Consider the following 21032-nt stretch of genomic DNA (forward strand, 5'->3'; position numbering starts at 1 on the left):
TTGACATTAATATTTAAGAAGAGCCATTAAAGGCACTTCACATACTTCATGAGCAAATATAATGAATAACATGCGTGAATGAAAATTAAAATCATATAACGATCAACTTAGTGTATGAATCCTACCTTAGTTCGTAGTGATAAGATGGTGTTTACGTCGAACAGAACTCCTCTCCAAATCTTAAACGTAAAGATACTTTCTTTAGTGGGTCTGTTGTGTGTGCATGTGATGTCTTGTAATCTAATGTCAATTGGAATTAATATGTAAACAGAAGTTTAAAATCGGTTATAAAGATTGGATAGAACTCGATTTCAAATAACAGCACTGGGATATGTATTAGTTGAATGATTTTCATTTCATTTTATTTTATTTTTATTTTTAATTTTTGTCAAGTAGCGAAATAAATACACGAAATCCTAGCTGCAGATGATCTAATTGGTTAATTAGATTACAAGGAATACAAATGGATAATTAATAAAAACTAATCCTAATTATCCTCTATTCAAATTCAAAAATCAAAATGTCAAATTCCAATTATTTAGTGATACACGTGGTTAATTAACATTAATTAAAATATAACTTATTTTGAACTACAATAACATAGGCCTAACTTATTAGAAACAACTTTTTCTCGAATCCAAAATTTGCCATTTAATATGAGCTTCGAAACTAGTCCAGTATCGACATGAAAAGTTCTCATTAAATGAATGCTTGATTTTTTGATCGAATAAATAAAATATTGACATCAAAACTTATTTTTTAAATTAATCCTTCGATGTATCAAAATTAACTAACACATGTCAAAAAGAAATAAAAGAAATTTTATTTTCAATCGCTGCATCAACTCTTTGTTAAAGCAAAAATGATAAAAACTAGTTATGAATTTGTTAATCTATAAATATTCTAAATAATATTTTGTTGATGATTTAGTTATATTTTGTTAAAAAGCTATTTTGTGTATTAAAATATGAAAGAAAAAAGTGGCCAATGGGAGTATGCGTTATTCGAAACTTGAGATAAGGTTGTTAATTTTTTTAAAATGGAGGAGGTATATCTGATATTTTCAAAAATTTCAGGAAAAAAGTCATGAATTTTTTAAAAAGGGAAATGGTGTTACTGAATCATCAACTAGGATTTTTTTAGGGTAATTATATTCAAACCATGATTTTGGTTACCGCCGTCACATATTAATTGCATTGAAGCCCTCAAATTTTGCTCATTTTTGCAATTATATCTCCAACCTTTTTTCGTCACCTTTTTAAATTTAACCTTCAATTAGTTAACATACTTGCCTATTATAATGAATTTTTATTATTATTATTTTTTTTGCCAAATATTATGTTAAACTTATGTATTTGTTGCTTATATTACTTATTTTAAAAATGAAGGGCAAATTTTTACTTCATTCTAGCTTATTTTTAGACGTTATTTGAAACAATATGTGTTAATCAAAATAAGATTGGGGTTAAAATACAACGAAAAGTTAGATCATAATCGTAAGAATAAAAATGAGCAAAACCTAATAACATTCACTGTAATTATAAAATGGTATAGAAAAAACTCGTGTACTCTTTCCTAACAAATGTAATTGAGTGATCAACCACATTCGTTTTGTAAGTACAGTTCTATCATACTATGATTACGTCAATTACCATATTCTATTCTTCAATACTAAATTAATGTGTTACACTGAACAGAACCATACGCATATAAATGATAGATCAGCCCAAAATTCATTAACGCCATTGATTTTATAAAAAAAAATAATTAATTTAGGCAATCCACGCAGCTCCAATTGTACTTGTACATGCATCTTGTAGTATTTGCATTAATAATTTTTGGAGTAATAATATTTATCGTCACTAATGACTATCATCATTTTCAGATGAATGGAACGTAAAGTCCAATGTAAGTTTCATGTATCTAAGAGTAATAATATTTATCATCACTAATGACTATCATCATTTTCAGATGAACGAAAGGTAAAGTCCAATATAAGTTTCATGTATCTAAGAGTAATAATATTTATCATCACTAATGACTATCATCATTTTCAGATGAACGAAAGGTAAAGTCCAATATAAGTTTCATGTATCTAAGAGTAATAATATTTATCATAACAACCTTTTCTCGAATCCAAAATTTGCCATTTAATATGAGCTTCGAAACTAGTCCAGTATCGACATGAAAAGTTCTCATTAAATGAATACTTGATTTTTTGATCGAATAAATAAAATATTGACATCAAAACTTATTTTTTAAATTAATCCTTCAATGTATCAAAATTAACTAACACATGTCAAAAAGAAATAAAAGAAATTTTATTTTCAATCGCTGCATCAACTCTTTGTTAAAGCAAAAATGATAAAAACTAGTTATGAATTTGTTAATCTATAAATATTCTAAATAATATTTTGTTGATGATTTAGTTATATTTTGTTAAAAAGCTATTTTGTGTATTAAAATATGAATGAAAAAAGTGGCCAATGGGAGTATGCGTTATTCGAAACTTGAGATAAGGTTGTTAATTTTTTTAAAATGGAGGAGGTATATCTGATATTTTCAAAAATTTCAGGAAAAAAGTCATGAATTTTTTAAAAAGGGAAATGGTGTTACTGAATCATCAACTAGGATTTTTTTAGGGTAATTATATTCAAACCATGATTTTGGTTACCGCCGTCACATATTAATTGCATTGAGGCCCTCAAATTTTGCTCATTTTTGCAATTATATCTTCAACCTTTTTTCATCACATTTTTAAATTTAACCTTCAATTAGTTAACATACTTGCCTATTATAATGAATTTTTATTATTATTATTTTTTTTGCCAAATATTATGTTAAACTTATGTATTTGTTGCTTATATTACTTATTTTAAAAATGAAGGGCAAATTTTTACTTCATTCTAGCTTATTTTTAGACGTTATTTGAAACAATATGTGTTAATCAAAATAAGATTGGGGTTAAAATACAACGAAAAGTTAGATCATAATCGTAAGAATAAAAATGAGCAAAACCTAATAACATTCACTGTAATTATAAAATGGTATAGAAAAAACTCGTGTACTCTTTCCTAACAAATGTAATTGAGTGATCAACCACATTCGTTTTGTAAGTACAGTTCTATCATACTATGATTACGTCAATTACCATATTCTATTCTTCAATACTAAATTAATGTGTTACACTGAACAGAACCATACGCATATAAATGATAGATCAGCCCAAAATTCATTAACGCCATTGATTTTATAAAAAAAAATAATTAATTTAGGCAATCCACGCAGCTCCAATTGTACTTGTACATGCATCTTGTAGTATTTGCATTAATAATTTTTGGAGTAATAATATTTATCGTCACTAATGACTATCATCATTTTCAGATGAATGGAACGTAAAGTCCAATGTAAGTTTCATGTATCTAAGAGTAATAATATTTATCATCACTAATGACTATCATCATTTTCAGATGAACGAAAGGTAAAGTCCAATATAAGTTTCATGTATCTAAGAGTAATAATATTTATCATTACTAATGACTATCATCTTTTGTAGATGAATGGAATGCAAAACGTATCTACATTTAACTGAACCTACCATTTAACGCCACCATGTTGACACATAGTGATGATGGTCACAAATAGCATTATTTTTTTTGGGAATCAAAATGCATGATTCTTAGCGGTGGTTTGATAAAAATTTTAACATATTATATATATATATATAAAAGTTAATAAAATATATGGTTAAAGTTTGATCATTTAAAAAGTTGAATACGTGGTCCGTATGATAATAGAGATTCATAATCTTACACAAATCTATATTCTTTTTCTAATACTGTTTGGTAGTATATATTAACATTATAAAAAAAAATTTTGTTAAATTAATAATTACTGTGAAAATATCTAAAAGCATAGGTAACAGAATATGTATATTTTATGCCAAAAGGATGAAAAAAGTAAGGGTAATGCTATTTGTACATTGAAATTGTATATTGTTGTTGATATCATGTGGTGCGTAAAAAATTTGACCATTGATTTAAATTTTATTATTCAAATAAATGACCAAATTGTCTATCACATCACACAGTATCAACAAAGATGCCAATAAAAGTGTAAGTGTGGCGTGATTAAAACAGTAACGAGAACTATCAATCAAGTTCTTAACCCAGGAGATTTTTTTACTTTAATCATGGCTTTTGGTAAATAAAGTTTCAACAGCAAGTAAGCAACAAAATTTAAATTTCAAGCTAAAAATTGTACGAGTAATTATTATACAATTCAGAGATATTAATTTGTTCATTTTACAAAAGTTAAATCTTTTTTGACCACCATACTCGAGCAGTAACGTTCGATGTGGCTTCTACTTTTCCCTGCTTCTTGTCAAAAAAATTCTTGAGAAATCTAGTTTGAGTCAACTTTCTCTAAATGCTATTTTAGCGAGAAAAAACGCTTTCAGAAAATTTAAACATGTTTAAAAGCAATTTTTTCATTTCAAAAGTAATTTGTCTTTTTAAAAGTCATGCTAAATGGCCCCTTAATCCACTTTTGATTGTTTATTATTAAATGTCAATTGTCATCATTTATTAAACAACTTGGAAGGGAAGAAAATTTGAAGATTCCTTATGAGCACGGTAGAATGATAGATTAGCAAAGAAAAGTAATTATTTTAGGAACCAAATTACGGACAAAAGTAACAAATGACTAATTTCAATGAAGTTTCTCAATCATCTCAAACTAAAAATAATTACAAAAATTTTACAATCCCAATCATTGTTGACTACTGTGTCAATCAATCAATCAATTATGCTTTTCTTCAATCCAATCTTGTCAAATGGTCCCTAGCAAGCCCTCTATCCATTTCCTTTCCCATCTATCAGAACAGAAATCTATGCAATGACTTCGTACAGGATCCGGTGGGCCGGTGGCACTTCCACATTTCACGGCCAACTTGTTACGTCTTCAATCCAGTCACTAGCCTGGCCTTTCGTGTCTTTTCTTCCTTACTGTCTTCGTGCTCGAGCCTCCTTCAAGAGTTTCCCTACCGCCTCATCATTTGGATTTTCTGTTAACAGCATCTCACAGTCTTGTATGCATGCTTCCCATTTTTCCAGCTACAGCAAAAAGATCATAACGTTTCAAAAAATATTTTCTTGTGCGTTTGTGTATCAGACGTGTGCACACATGCTAACATGACTTGTGAGTTACCTTAGCATAACAATCGCCTCTTCTTAATCTAGCCTTGCTATAAAAAGGGCAGACGCCTAAAGCAGCACTGCAATCCTCGATTGCTTTTTCAAATTGGCCGAGTTTGGACCTGCAGGCAGCTCGGTTACATAACAAGACTGTGTTATATGGATCATGATTGAGCCCTTCACCATATGCAACACTTGCCTCGGAAAATCTTCCTGCCTTGAATAAATCGTTTCCATTTGATCTAGCTAATGCCACAGCCTTCGTCCTCCACAATATCGTGTTTACTTCCTTATTGTTCGCGTCCAGCCTAGATGCTCGTTGAGCAGAGGTCAGAGCATCATCAAACCTGTTAATTACGTGTGGAATTAGGTATATTAGATGATGATCACTTGCTAACCGGTAAAATTGAAAATGTACTGCTCATATTACAAAAATCTTCTGATCATAGACCAGTCGCCTAGAAATTAAAACTGGTACTTGGAAAAACATGCAAAATAACAAGACAAGCCAGAAAGTTGGAGAAAACACATGAAATTCTAGACATTGCCATACTAAAAAAGACAAGACACTAACCTGCCAACAACCAAGTTAACTTGAGCATGAACAAGTAACAGGCTTGTACTACCAATAGGGCCGAAGAATTTAATACATTCATCGATGTCAAAGTTTGGACCTTTCGCCATAGTTTCATCAGCTTCTTGGTGCTTATGGAGTTTCAGTAAGGCCTCGGCTTTTGAGGAAAATATCTTCATAAATTACACCAACAAAATTATTTTGACTTGGAAACTATAAAAGTAGAGAAACATACGTTATCACATTAAGTTCAGGTAATAAATGACTAACCAGTGGTGCAGAATCAGCACCGGCTGCTATAGCAAGTGTAGCTTCTTTTAGGAGGGTGTTCCAATCGCGCTGCCTCTTTGCCTCGGTGCATTTGTTCAGATGAACTTCAACTTTTTTAGCCTTGTTCATTGAATCGGGATCAGCTTCTGCTCCAGCTTGTTTGAAATGATATGCCGCCTTCTCTGCGTCACCTAATCTGCCAACGAATTATATATGCAACAATGTCAAATTTGCAAGTTATGAACGAACTGGTTTCTCAAGAAAAATTTATACAATTTTACCTAACATATAGGGTTGCTAATCGATTATGAGCTCGTTGATAATATGGATCAATTCTAATTGCTTCCCTGCATTCAAAAGCTGCTTCAAGAAGTCTGCCTAAAGCAGTTAACGCTGCGCTTTTATTGCTCCTGTAAGAAGCCTTATTCGGATCAATAGAAATGGCTGCATCGTACAAAGACAAAGCTTCTGCAAATCTGCCATTTTTGTAATCTTCATTTCCTAAAATTTTCAATTGCTCAGGATCCATTCTGGTTGAAATAGCACGACAAAGAGAAGGCTCTTCATTTTTTTTCAATACATTCCCCATAACGCTAGTACTGTATTTCCCATTAGCTGGTGATTGATCTTTTGCAGTTTTTGGAAGATAATCAAGAACATTGTTTGCAGTTGAATTCCCATTGCCACCCGGTTGCCTCAAATTACCCAAATTGCCAAACAACATCACATTACTGGACGATGCACGGACTAACTTACCTGCACCTTTTGATTGCTGATGATCGGTGATCATGCTCTCAAGCTCCCCAGATATTGCAAGTCCGTTTTGGGGCACTTTTCGTGCTTGACCACATCCTTGTTTGTTAGGCACGCTTCTTGAAGCTGCGGCCGGTGGTGGGAGATGGTGTTGCTGATACACGGGAGGAGATCTCGAGTGGTTTTGGCCTGGCCGCTCGATGATTCTGTCAGCCTGTTTATTTAAAGGGGCATCTGATGAATCCAAAATGGAACTTTGTCTTCTTGAACCCGGCATGCTTTGGACTAAGTTCACATTATCGTTTGGGTCGAATTTTTGAAGAGAACCTGTGGATGTTGATCTTCTAGGCCATATACTTCGACGTCCAAAAACTGCATTCAACAGGCCACAGCCTGATTTTTTCTCAGGAGAGATTTCTCCCATATCAAATTCAATTCCCCAGAAACAAATAACTTGGCTATTTGTAATGTAATGTAATGTAATGCAAATAATGAATGAATGAATATATGGAATACCAAGGGATTTTTCTAAGGGGAAAAACAGTAAAGTTGAAAACTTTTAGGCCAAAGGATCATTTCACCAGAAAAGGAGAGGACCCACCCATATTTTGGAAAATAAAAAATGAAATTCATTACAAAAGAATGAACATACAGAGAGAGATTGCTTGTACAGGAAGGAAGAATATGTTTGCATTGAATTGATTTCTATTATTTTCCACTGCCTCCTGGAGAAGGCAGTTGCCAACAACCAACCAATCTCTCTATTCTTGCTTTCTCTCTGTCAGCAATGGAAATGAGAGACCAATGCATGATTTTGACACGGAGAAAAAAATGTCGGAAAAGAGAAAATTTAAACCCCTCATTTTATAATTTGTCTTCCTTTTTATTTTCTTTTCTTCCTCAATTTTTTTTTTTTTTTTTTTTTTGGGGGGGGGGGGGGGGGAATTTTTGGTGGGAGAGGTGGGTGGGGTCAACAGGTATCTGAATATCAAAAACTAGTCCATTAATTTTTAATTTAATTAAAAAGGGAAGAAAGCATATTATTGTTTTGATTGGGACTCCAAGAGACTCGGTCATGGAAGAAATATGGATCTCAAAATAAAAATTAAAGACGAGCCCTCCTTATTTGGTGGAACGGAGATTTTTCTTCTTTTGTTGATTTGCAAATGACCCAATTGAGGACTTCACGTAGGTTAGGATCCTGCGTATGACCGCCAGCTGTACATATTTTGTGTCTTGTTTTACAAGTTTGACTTGATTACGTCTACTTATAATTCTTCAAAAAAGTCAACTATTTGATACACACCAAAATTTTAGAGAAATGCTCTTCGTAGTAAAAATTATTGGTACACATGATAATTTATTATTTGATTCATTAATATTGCAATTTGTTATTACCTCATGCATCAAATAACAAGCTGCTACGTATATGTCACGTAGGACAACTATCGATAGTTTTCAATATGATTAGCATTATTAGAAATTTTATGTCAATATTGCTCATATTTAAAATCACACTACCCTCTTCAATTTCAAGTTTTTGAGTATCATATTCATACCTCACAAATTTTTAACTCATATCTCATCTAAAATGAAGTTAATATAATTAAAAATTCCCTTGACTTGCATGGATTCACATGCTTCAGATGGAAATAAAGAAAGAATAAGTGACAATACATGTTAATTTTACCAACCAACAAAATGGAAAATTCATTGAATCAGTTCATTTATTTGTTTTGTATGGATGTTTCTCGTTTCTTTGACTAGTTGATCGTACATAAATAAAGTATAAACTGATAATAAATATTTTATTTATTATCTTTAATTATTTTCGTAAAAAGCTTATTTAGTAAAAAAATTCAGAAAAAATGAAAGTATTCCCTAATTCGGGACCTTAGCCAGCCATTTGATTTGCCTAACGATCGAGACAGTTATGTATGCTTTATATTTACTGAACAGTATAACGCTTCAAAACTCGAACATTTGCAATATTGGAAAAGATTGTGCATCACAGTGTCACTATGCACGGGGAAAAAGGAAGTGGCTGAGAATGTAATTAGAAACTCGAGATGATTGAACAGGGAACATGAGGAACCTTAGCTGCTGCAGATACCAAGTGTCATTTTGTATTAAAATTGGATCAAATTCAAAACTAACATACATTTTGACAGTGTGAAGGGAAAAAATTGTTAAGAGTGACACTTGAAAAGTATAAACCTACCCCGCACTGTATTCAACTCCAAAGCACCTCACTACTTCCATGTTCGGATTCATCAAGTACCTGTTAATTATATTCATACAACTTTTCAAAACAGCAAAAAGATATATCGGGAAAAGAAAAATGGAAACAGTGAAGACGAGGAAGATCGGAGGAAGGCTTGCACTTTACATGTTTTGAGAAGACTTGACAAGATAATCATCTCCTTCTTCGTCGACCTTTTTAAAGAATACATGGACTGTTGTGCCATCTGTCTAATAGCAGCAACTGGTCCAGTTAATCCCACTATCCTTGAGTCGAACTCTACACTCGATATGGAAAGAAAGTGGTGCGGGAAATGTTAGTCATAGAAAATATCAGAATTACAACTTAGCTTATTAGTACTACTACTAAATAAATAAACACCAAATGGTGCAACTCACATACATAATAGGGAAAAGATACTTCTTGCCATGCATTAAAAGACATTCTAAAGAACCATCAAAATGATTTAATACTTCTGGAGATAAAGACATAGGACAGAAGAACATGAGAATAAATAGCTTAAGCCGGTGCAGCTGTGACCATACTCACCTATACTAATTGGGCTTTGCAAAATCCCAGTTGAAACAAAGAAAAAATTGCCTTAAAATATTTTTTTTCCTGAAAAAAAAAAAAAAAAAAAAAAAAAAAACGCAGTAGGTTTCTCTTATTGTACTTTTTATTATTGTAGAATAATATAATTTGCCGGAATTGATGTTTAGTGCATTAGAAAACACTTTCTTTTGATAATTAACAAAATTTAAGTCAAGGAAAACCCCTCGACAAGATATACACAAATGCAGCAGCTAAGAAAGTCTTTGGATCTCATTTAAGTCTTATAAAATAAGTTATAACTGAAAATTACTATTTTACATCTTTCCTTTCTTAAGGCCACACACAACTGATATCTCACCCAAAAAAATAATCATGATTAAGAAGGCAGCATGATTGATGAAATTATATCATGATGTAAAATGACGACTTCAGGTCATTTTCCTTAAAACTCAATTACAAAGAGAGACAAATTATATAATTATGGGTTATGATGACAATTATTCATTAATAATAAAGTCAACTTATAACAGTGCTACCATTTTTCACCAAATATGAGATGTCTGGCTTCATGGAAAATACTCCAACCAGTTTTGTGGAAGGGTACAAGAAAACAAGTCAATAGCAAACTCACCTCTGAGGTAAGCACGAAGCTGTGCAGGCGTATCCCTCTAAGGATCAATTGTGACAAATATGGGCAAAATCTTGAGATTCTGTTTTGACTCTTGTTCCAATCAAATTAGGAAAAACAAAAAATCAATCATAGAACTCAAAAACAGTTCAATTTAATTGCAAGGAAAAATGGATTAGTAAAACCTAATATCTCAACGGTCTTGGCCATCTTTTGAACCTCTACTGGCCCAACATCAGGAGATGAAGTATAACCGAAGTAGAGGAGAACCCAGTTCTCCAGAAGGTTGTGTTCAGTGACTAACTGGCCTTCTGTACTAATAGGCTGAAAGGGCCACCAATTATCGGCCCTTGAATGGCACTTCTTTCAAGCTCTACACCCTGGCCTAATTGAAGTTGAAAAATGAAACAAAAAATTTAAATAAAATGAAGAGTTGAAGACAGTTTGTCAATAGACAATGTAAATTCAGTTGACTTCTATGAAGAATAACCAACCATTTGCTCATTAACCAATGTTATATCCCTTAGTTTAATCTTCTTTGATCATGAAAATGTGCTAGCAGAAGCAATTTATTATTTCATGTAATAGCACTAGAAGTAGATATGGGATTCCTTTAAGTATTACAACAAGAAAATAGCAGATGAAACTGACATAGACCTACAGAAACACACTGAAATAAGCCAAAAGAATGATGGTTGCAGTATAATTTCATAATGTTTTTGTCATCTTCATCATGAGCACATTTCAGGAATCCCCTTCCCAGTCCAATTTCCATGTAAAGATGCAAGATTGCAATTGACATAATTTTTTTCCAGTGATAACGCTCATAAAAGGCAATTTATTATAACAAATTACTGTATTTACAACAGCTGCCAACAGTAAATAAGAGAAATGCTTGAAAAGATACTAATTACATTCACAGCTAGACAGAAGAAAGAGAAAAACCAAAGAGGACTGGTTGTTTCAAATAAAATAATAATGCTTCAAATATAAACAGAAAAAAGAGCTTGTTTGGTATGCAATACTAGAAAGAACTTAAAGAGTGTAATAAACAAGATTTTAGCTTCTCTTTCTTTTTTAGTATTATCAAGTCCAATCCATTCATCCCTACCAAGCATGTTGTAAGTCTGTAATTAGACAAACAACATCGCCATCGAATCCCCCATCTCTCAAAAGTAACTCATCAATATATACATTCTACAAAAAGTAGAATTTAGGTAACAGATCAGACTCTGAAGCCATCACCGACACGTTTACAACCAGTTAAAATCCCATTGAAGCTGCATGAAATTGTAGACAAAGTCCAGTCAATACGATTTCACCCTTCACTTAAATGCTTCATAATTCCGTAATCTCATACTAGAGTCACAAGCCATTTCAGAAGAGCATCCCTAACTTTTACTTCGGCGTGAACCATCAACAACTTGTTCATCCCAAATAGACACTAGTATATATATGGCACTTAGAAAACCTTTTATGTCATCAAGTCAATCAATCAAATCAGTAAGTCTAAATGACAAAATCACCTTTTGGATTCGCTCTCTTTTCATCGTTATAGTGAATGAAAAAAACCAAACCACCAATTCCAGCTATGATGGAACATAAATTTTATAGAACGAGAATTGCAAAATTGGAGCATCTCCAGGGAAGATGGAGTCATAGTATCATACAATAATAAGAGATCTCCAAGAGCTGGGGGACGTAGACTGTTCAGGTAATGGAAGGGGAGTTTTATTGCTACTCGTTGACCTTTGTCTGGAAGAGTAAAATCTCTTAGATGCACCAAATCTATACACACAAAACAATAGAAAAATATAACTAAATGTTGGTTACAAGTTGAAATAGGTCAGGGGAAATAACATCGGGAAGATTGCCAATTCTCTAAAAAATAAATAATACAAAATAAGTGCTCACTTGTTAAGAGAATTACCAAATGATAGCAATTCAAAACAATTCAATGTGTAATTTCAGTTAGAGGCAATTCGTTTGCATTTTGCTAACAGACTTATTTTATGTGACGTGTCATATTGAATTTGATTTTACACAAAAACTGGTTTGTCAAATATCTCAGTGCTAACATACAAGACCTCGAACACAAGTGCATGCATACTTCAAAATTGAAACCAAAATGAAATATTAACAGAAAACACAGCACTCATCCCTAGGATATATCGCAATACAAAACAGTACAAAATTCACTAGGAATGTATTCATAACCACGTACTGAAAATGGCCCAAAAATGGTTACAGTTCACAGAGTCTTCCCCTACACTCAAAATGATTAGTAAAATTCATGCAAGAGAATGAAGGCAGAAGTTTACTGCTTTGCACCACCTAGTGTAACATAACCTACATAAGAAACATGGTAAAGCATTTATCTGGATTTTACTAGTAAGAAAAAAATAGGGTTTTTGGTTATGAAGAAAGAGAAAGATTAGCAAGAACAAGTACTCCATCCATTTACAATTGGACATACAATATGATCAGTAAACACATCATCATCCACTGTTTTAATAGAACTTAACCTGATTTACGTCAATTACATAATCTAATCTCGCTTAGAGTGAATTTATTTCCATTTTGCCTCACAAACTGACTTTTCTAAATTCAATTCAATATCACAGTAAAACACTGGTTTGTCAAATGTCCCATCATTACTTAAGAGAGCAGACTGAATTGAAATACCCTATGTGCTTCTAATTTGCAAACCAAATAAACATCTACGATGATTACCACATATGTCAAGCAGCACATCAAGTTCCAAACCAAGGTAACATCCAATAAACCATGTATTTACATTTGACTTTTCTCCAATACCACTAACAATTAGTCAATTCCCCTGGCTTAACAAACCAATTTGTTCCAATGCGGTATTCCATCTCTGTGGCATAAACAGATCCTCATTCAAGGAGATTTTTTGTTTGCAAAAGCCGCATAAAAACTCCAGCTCTGGTCTCAAATAGAAAACAAAGCCTCTTTAATTGGCTGCAGTTAAGCCATAAAAGTATTCATGGATCTTTTTTATCTATGTTTTCGTTCTTTTAAATGTCAGAAACAGAATCTGATCTATGTACCATTTTATAGTCCAACAAAAGTTACCATAATTTTTTTTTTTTTTTTAAATTCAAGCACTTCAAACACGGCTAGCAGAATAAATCTCTCATCCTTGCGATCATACATCAGTCTAGCATCAACAGTAAGCATACGCCCTTGAAGCCAAAATGAATTTCTGCTCAAGGAAGCCACCCCACCACACCCCCATCCTTGTCTTCAACCTTAATTCAATTATAACGTGTTATCTGCAAGATATCGAACTCTATTTTGTTTTCCAACTCTATGCGATTCCATTAACAAGGTAAATGCAATTCCTAGCTTTTATCTCAAATGAATAATTTACAGTCAATCCTCATCGATGCACAACTACAATGGATATTATCCCTATTAAAGCTTCATTCTACAATGCAAAGCGACTTCAGCCCTACCCTTAAAAAAATAATAATAATAAAATAAAATAAAATAAATGTCGTGTATAACGTGAGTTGTGAATTTAACTATCACGAGCACAGGAAGATTAAATCTTTCTGACTAATTATTGAGCGTAGATCACCACTGAAGACGAAAAATAAAAACTCAAAAAAAGTTCCATCAAAAGTATGAAAAATTACCGTTTGAATATATGCAGAGACTCTTCAGACCGATTTTTCAAGGAGGCTAGGAGTAATCTTGCCAGTGGCGTTTTGGTTCCCTCTATCTTTTCCCTTTCGTTTTTCTATGAAATATCAAATATATGAAAGATCACAATGCCAAGAAAGTTTTAGTCAAATTTGTTTCATTGTGCGTTTTCAATCAAATTTGACCAAAGTTTTACCGGGATTTAATTCATTGGTGTGTTTCGAATCAAATTTGACTAAAATTTTACCAGAATTTTGTTCATTAATGCGTTTCAAATCAAACTCAACTAAAGTTTCGTCTGCATTTTGTTCATTGGCGCGCTTGCAATCAAATTTGACCTAAATTTGACCTGAGTCATGTTCATTGGCGCGTTTCCTATCAAAGTTAACTAAAATTTTACATGACTTTAGTTCATTGGCACATTTCAAATCAATTTTGACTAAAATTTCATGCGGATTTTTTCGTTGGCACGTTTTCAATCGAATTTATCAAAAATTTCATCTAAATTCTGTTCATAAGCACGTTTTTAATTGAATTTGACTAAAATTTTACCTCAATTTGGTTCATTGGCACATTACCAATCAAATATAACTAAAATTTCACATGATTTTGGTTCATTGGTACATTACGAATCAAATTTGACTAAATTTTGATGCGGCTTTTCATTGGCCCAATTCCAATCAAATTTGACAAAAATTTCACTTGGGTTTCGTTCATTCGCATGTAGTGATGGCAATGGGCTGAGCCGAGTCGGATCGGCCCTTTAACCCACGAGCTCGACTCGAGCTCGTGGCGAGCCGAGCTCGTGGCTCGTGAAGCTCGAGCTCGACTCGGCTCACGAGCTCGTGTTTTATTTTTAAAAACTTTTTTTTCACACATTTTTTTAAAAAATTTCATATTTTTGGACGAGCCCACGAGCTTGGCTCGTGGGATCGATCCCCCTGCTCGGCTCGGGCTCGTCATTTGATGAGCCCAAGTCGCCTACGAGCCGAGTTTTAAAGAACCGACGAGCCGCTTGGCCCGTTTGACATCCCTATTGGCATGTATCAAATCAAATTTGACTAAAATTTTATCTAAATTTTGTTTGTTAACACGTTTTCCATCAATTTTGACTAAATTTCACATGGGTTTGGTTCATTGGCGCGTTTCCAATTAAATTTGACTAAAATTTCACCGAGATTTAGTTTATTGGCGTGTTTTTAATCAAATTTGACTAAAATTTCACCAGAATTTTGTTTATTAGTACATTTCTAATCAAATTTGACTAGAATTTTATATGGATTTTGTTCAATGGTGTGTTCTCAGTCAAATTTGACTAAAATTTTACTTGAATTTTGTTCATTCGCGCGTTTGCAATCAACTTTGACTAAAACTTCACCTGAATTTCGTTCATTGGCGTGTTTCTAATCAATTTGACTAAAATTTCACTAGAATTTTTTTTGTTCGTGCATTTCAAATCAAATTTAACTTAAATTTCATCTGAATTTTGTACTTTGGCGCGTTTCCTGTCAAATTTGACTAAAATTTTACATGACTTTGGTTCATTGGCACATTTCGAATCAAATTTTGCTAAAATTTCATGCAGATTTTTTCGTTGGCGTGTTTTCAATCAAATTCGACTAAAATTTCACATGATTTTTGTTCATTGGCACATTGCGAATCAAATTTGACTAAAATTTCATGCGGCTTTTCATTGGCGCAATTCCAATCAAATTTGACAAAAATTTTATTTGGGTTTCATTCAATGGCGTTTATTAAATCAAATTTGACTAAAATTTTATCTGAATTTTGTTCGTTGGCACGTTTTCCATCAAATTTTACTAAAATTTCACTGAGATTTAGTTCATTGGCGTGTTTCTCATCAAATTTGACTAAAATTTCGTCAAGATTTTGTTCGTTAGTGATTTTTCAATCAAATTTGACTAGAATTTCATCTGAATTTTGTTAAATGGTGCGTTCTCAATCAAATTTGACTAAAATTTCGTCAAGATTTTGTTCGTTAGTGATTTTTCAATCAAATTTGACTAGAATTTCATCTGAATTTTGTTAAATGGTGCGTTCTCAATCAAATTTGACTAAAATTTCATGCAACTTTTCATTGGCGCAATTCCAATCAAATTTGACAAAAATTTCACTTAGGTTTCATTCATTGGCATTTATCAAATCAAATTTTACTAAAATTTCATCTGAACTTTGTTCGTTAGAGCATTTCCAATCAAATTTGACTAAAATGTCTTCTGAATTTTGTTCATTAGCGCATTTTTAATCAAATTTGACTAAAATTTCACCCGAGTTTTGTTCATTGGCACATTTTGAATCAAATTTGACTAAAATTTCACATGATTTTAGTTCATTGGCGCATTTTTAATCAAATTTGACTAAAATTTCACCCGAGTTTTGTTCATTGGCACATTTTGAATCAAATTTGACTAAAATTTCACATGATTTTAGTTCATTGGCTCATTTTGAATTAAATTTGATAAAAATTTCATGCATCTTTTCATTGGCGCAATTCCAATCGAATTTGACTAAACTTTCACTTGGATTTCGTTCATTGACGTGTATCAAATCAAAATTGACTAAAATTTCATCTAAATTTTGTTCGTTGGCACGTTTCCCATCAAATTTGATTAAAATTTTACGGGTTTGATTCATTGTCACGTTTCCAATCAAAGTTGACTAAATGTTCATCAAGATTTAGTTCATTGGCGTGTTTTTAATCAAATTTCACTAAAATTTTATCAGAATTTTGTTCGTTAGTGCGTTTCACATCAAATACGACTAAGATTTCATTTGAATTTTGTTCATTGGCACGTTTTCAATCAAATTTGACTAAAATTTTACCCGAGTTTGGTTTATTGGCCGATTTCCAATCAAATTTGACTAAAATTTCACATGATTTTGGTTCATTGGCACAATTCGAATCAAATTTGACTAAACTTTCAAGCGGATTGTTTCGTTGGTCGTTTCCATTCCAATTTTACTAAATTTTCACATGAGTTTTGTTCATTGAATTGTTTCCAATTGAATTTCACTAAAATTTCACTAAGGTATCGTTCATAAGCGTGTATCAAATTAAATTTGACTAAAATTTTACATGACTTTGGTTCATTGGCACATTTCAAATCAAATTTGACTAAAATTTCAAGCAAGTTTTTTTGTTGGTACGTTTCCAATCAAATTCGACTGAAATTTCCCATGTGTTTGGTTCATTGGTGCGTTTCCAATCAAATTTGATTAAAATTTCACCGGAACTTAGTTTGTTGGCGTGTTTCCAATCAAATTTAACTAAAATTTCACCAGGATTTTGCTCGTTAGCGTATTTCTAATCAAATTTGTCTAAAATTTCTTTAAAATTTTGTTTATTAGCGCTTTTTCAATCAAAATTTGACTAAAATCTCACAACACTTCAGTTCATTGGCACATTTTGAATCAAATTTGACTAAAATTTCATGTGTCTTTCCATTGGTGCAATTCTAATCAAATTTGACTAAAATTTCACATGGGGTTTGTTCATTGGTGTGCATCAAATCAAATTTGACTAAAATTTCATCTGAATTTTGTTCCTTAGCACGTTTCCCATCAATTTTGACTAAAATTTCACATGGGTTTGGTTCATTGGCGCGTTTTCAATCAAATTTGATTAAAGTTTCACTGGGATTTAGTTCATTGGCATGTTTCTAATCAAATTTGACTAAAATTTCTCCAGAATTTTGTTCATTAGTGCGTTTCAAATCAAACTCGACTAAAATTTCGTTCGCGTTTTGTTCATTTTTGAGTTTTCAGTCAAATTTGATAAAATTTCACATAAGTTTGGTTAATTGGCACATTTCCAATCAAATTTGACTAAAATTTCACTTGAGTTTCGTTCGTTGGCATGTATCAAATCAAATTCGACTAAAATTTAATCTAATTTTTGTTTTTTAGCGCGTTTCCAATCAAATTTGACTTACATTTTACATGGATTTGGTTCATTGGTGTGTTTTCAATCAAATTTGACTAAAGTTTCACCTGAATTTAGTTCATTGGTGTGTTTCTAATCAAATTTGACTAAAATTTCGCAAGGATTTTGTTCGTTAGTGCGTTTCAAATCAAACTCGACTAAAATTTCGTCTGTATTTTGTTCATTGGCGTGTTTTTAATCAAATTTGACCTAAATTTCACCTGAATTTGGTTCATTGGCATGTTTTCTATCAAATTTGACTAAAATTTCATATGACTTTGATTTATTGACACATTTCGAATCAAATTTGACTAAAATTTCGTGTAGATTTTTTTGTTGGCGCGTTTTCAATCGAATTAACTAAAATTTCACCAAAGTTTAGTTCATTGACGCGTTTCCAATCAAATATGACTAAAATTTCACATGATTTTGGTTCATTGGCACATTACTAATCAAATTTGACTAAAATTTTATGCGACTTTTTGTTGGCGCAATTCCAATCAAATTTGACAAAAATTTCACTTTAGTTTTGTTCATTAGTGTGTATTAAATCAAATTTGACTAAAATTTCATTTGAATTTTGTTCTTTAACGTGTTTCCCAACAAATTTGACTAAAATTTCACATCTGTTTGGTTCTTTGGAGCGTTTCCAATCAAATTTGACTAAGATTTCATCGAGATTTAGTTCATTGGCGTGTTTCTAATCAAATTTGACTAAACTTTCACCAAGATTTTGTTCAATCGTGCGTTTCCAATCAAAATTGTCTAGAATTTCATCTGGATTTTTTTTCAATGGTGTGTTTTCAATCAAAATTGATTAAAATTTCACCTGAGTTTGGTTCATTTGCACATTTCAAATCATATTTGACTAAAATTTCATGCGACTTTTTATTGGCACAATTCCAATCCAATTTGACAAAAATTTCACTTGGGTTTCGTTCATTGATACGTATCAAATCAAATTTGACTAAAATTTCACCAGAATTTTGTTCATTAGTGCATTTTAAACCAAACTTGACTAAAATTTCGTCTGCATTTTCTTTATTGGCGCGTTTTTAATCAAATTTGACCTAAATTTCACCTAAACTTGGTTCATAGGTACGTTTCCAATCAAATTTGACTAAAATTTCACATGATTTTGGTTCATTGGCACATTTCAAATCAAATTTGACTAAATTTCATGCCAGTTTTTTGTTGGCGCGTTTCCCACCAAATTTGACTAAAATTTCACATGTATGGTTTATTGGCACGTTTCCAATCAAATTTAATTAAAATATCACGGAGATTTAGTTCATTGACGTGTTTCTAATCAAATTTGAAATTTCATCAGAATTTTGTTCGTTAGAGTATTTCCAATCAAATTTGAATAAAATTTCACCTCAGTTTGGTTAATTGGCGCGTTTCCAATCAAATTTAAATTTCACATGACTTTATTTCATTGGCACATTTCGAATCAAATTTGACTAAAATTTCATGCAGCTTTTCATTGTCACCATTCTAATCAAATTTGACTAAAATTTCACTTGAATTTCGTTCATTGGCGTGTATTAAATCAAATTTGATTAAATTTCATCCGAATTTTGTTCCTTAGCGCGTTTCCCATCAAATTTGACTAAAATTTCACATGAATTTGGTTCATTAGCTCGTTTCCATTCAAATTTGACTAAAATTTCACCAGGATTTACTTCATTGGTATGTTTCTAATAAATTTTACTAAAAATTCATTAGGATTTTGTTCGTTAGTGCATTTTAAATCAAATTCGATTAAGATTTCATCCGGATTTTGTTCAATGTAATGTTTTCAATCTAATTTGACTCAAATTTCACATGACTTTGATTCATTGACACATTTCTAATCAAATTTAATTAAAATTTTATGCAGCTTTTCATTGGCGCAATTCTAATCAAAGTTGACTAAAATTTCACTTCAATTTCGTTCATTAGCGTGTATCAAATTAAATTTTGCTAAAATTTCATCTGAATTGTGTTCATTGGCTTGTTTCTCATCAAAATTGACTAAAATTTCTCATGAATTTGGTTCATTGGCACGTTTTCAATCAAATTTGACTAAAATTTCACATGACTTTAGTTATTGGCACATTTCGAATCAAATTTGACTAAAATTTCATGTGAGATTTTTGCTAGCGCATTTCGAATCAAATTTGTCTAAAATTTCACATGTGTTTGGTTCATTGACGCGTTTCCAATCAAATATGATTAAAATTTCATCGGGATTTTGTTTATTGGAGTGTTTCTAATCAAATTTGACTAAAATTTCACCCCAATTTTGTTCGTTACGTATTTTCAATCAAATTTGACTAAAATTTCATCTTAATTTTGTTCATCGGCACATTTTCAATTAAATTTGACTAAAATTTCACCTGAGTTTGGTTCATTAGCGCGTTTCCAATCAAATTTAACTAAAATTTCACATGACTTTGGTTCATTGGCACATTTTGAATCAAATTTGATTAAAATTTCATGCGAGTTTTTTCATTGGTGCAATTCCAATCAAATTTGACTAAAATTTTACATGTGTTTCGTTCATTGGCGTGTATCCAATCAAATTTGACTAAGATTTCACCTAAATTTCGTTCATTGACGTCTTTCTAATCAAATTTGACTAAAATTTCACCAAAATTTTCTTCGTTCGTACGCTTCATATCAATTTTGACTTAAATTACATCTGAATTTTTTTCTTTGGCGCGTTTCCTGTCAAATTTGACTAAAATTTCACATGACTTTGGTTCGTTAGCACATTTCGAATCAAATTTGACTAAAATTTCATGTCAGTTTTTTTGTTGGCCCGTTTTCAATTAAATTTGACTAAAATTTCATCTGAATTTTGTTTATAGGCGTGTTTTCAATCGAATTTGACTAAAATTTCACCTAAGTTTTACTCATTGGTTCGTTTCCAATCAAATTTGACAAAAATTTCACATGACTTTTGTTCAATGGCACATTTCGAATCAAATTTAACTAGTATTTCAAGCAGGTTTTTTCGTTGGCGCGTTTCCAATCAAATTTGACTAAAATTTCACACGAGTTTTGTTTATTGGCGCGTTTTCATTCAAATTTGACTAAAATTTCACATAGATTTAGTTCATTGGCGTGTTTCTAATCAAATTTGACTAAAATTTCACCAGAATTTAGCGTTTCAAATCAAATTTTACTTAAATTTCTTTTGAATTTCGTTCTTTGGC

General features: G+C 31.8%; 1 protein-coding gene and 1 pseudogene across 1 annotated transcript; both read right to left on the bottom strand.

Annotated features, from left to right (window-relative positions):
* Positions 1–4688: 4688 nt before the first annotated feature.
* On the bottom strand, positions 4689–7563 carry LOC111380534 (inactive TPR repeat-containing thioredoxin TTL3-like). Its single transcript, XM_023004121.1, has 5 exons — positions 6321–7563; positions 6040–6235; positions 5770–5942; positions 5209–5542; positions 4689–5114 (listed from the first exon to the last, which is right to left on the bottom strand). Exons 1-5 carry the CDS (start codon positions 7214–7216, stop codon positions 5004–5006), a joined length of 1710 nt encoding a protein of 569 aa, XP_022859889.1. The 5' UTR covers positions 7217–7563; the 3' UTR covers positions 4689–5003.
* A 1330-nt stretch (positions 7564–8893) lies between these two features.
* On the bottom strand, positions 8894–11764 carry LOC111380531 (annotated as a pseudogene).
* Between the last annotated feature and the right edge of the window lie 9268 nt (positions 11765–21032).

This window comes from Olea europaea, unplaced genomic scaffold, assembly GCF_002742605.1.
Source record: "Olea europaea var. sylvestris unplaced genomic scaffold, O_europaea_v1 scaffold216, whole genome shotgun sequence".
Classification (NCBI taxonomy): domain Eukaryota; kingdom Viridiplantae; phylum Streptophyta; class Magnoliopsida; order Lamiales; family Oleaceae; genus Olea; species Olea europaea.

What these genes read in the sequence shown, in the direction of transcription:
- LOC111380534 (XM_023004121.1), bottom strand. Translation starts at nt 7,216, where the DNA reads ATGGGAGAAATCTCTCCTGAGAAAAAATCAGGCTGTGGCCTGTTGAAT. An exon ending in GTTAACTTGGTTGTTGGCAG is followed by an intron (nt 5,543 to 5,769) that starts GTTAGTGTCTTG and finishes CGTAATTAACAG; the next exon opens with GTTTGATGATGCTCTGACCT. An exon ending in GAGGCGATTGTTATGCTAAG is followed by an intron (nt 5,115 to 5,208) that starts GTAACTCACAAG and finishes TTTTTGCTGTAG; the next exon opens with CTGGAAAAATGGGAAGCATG.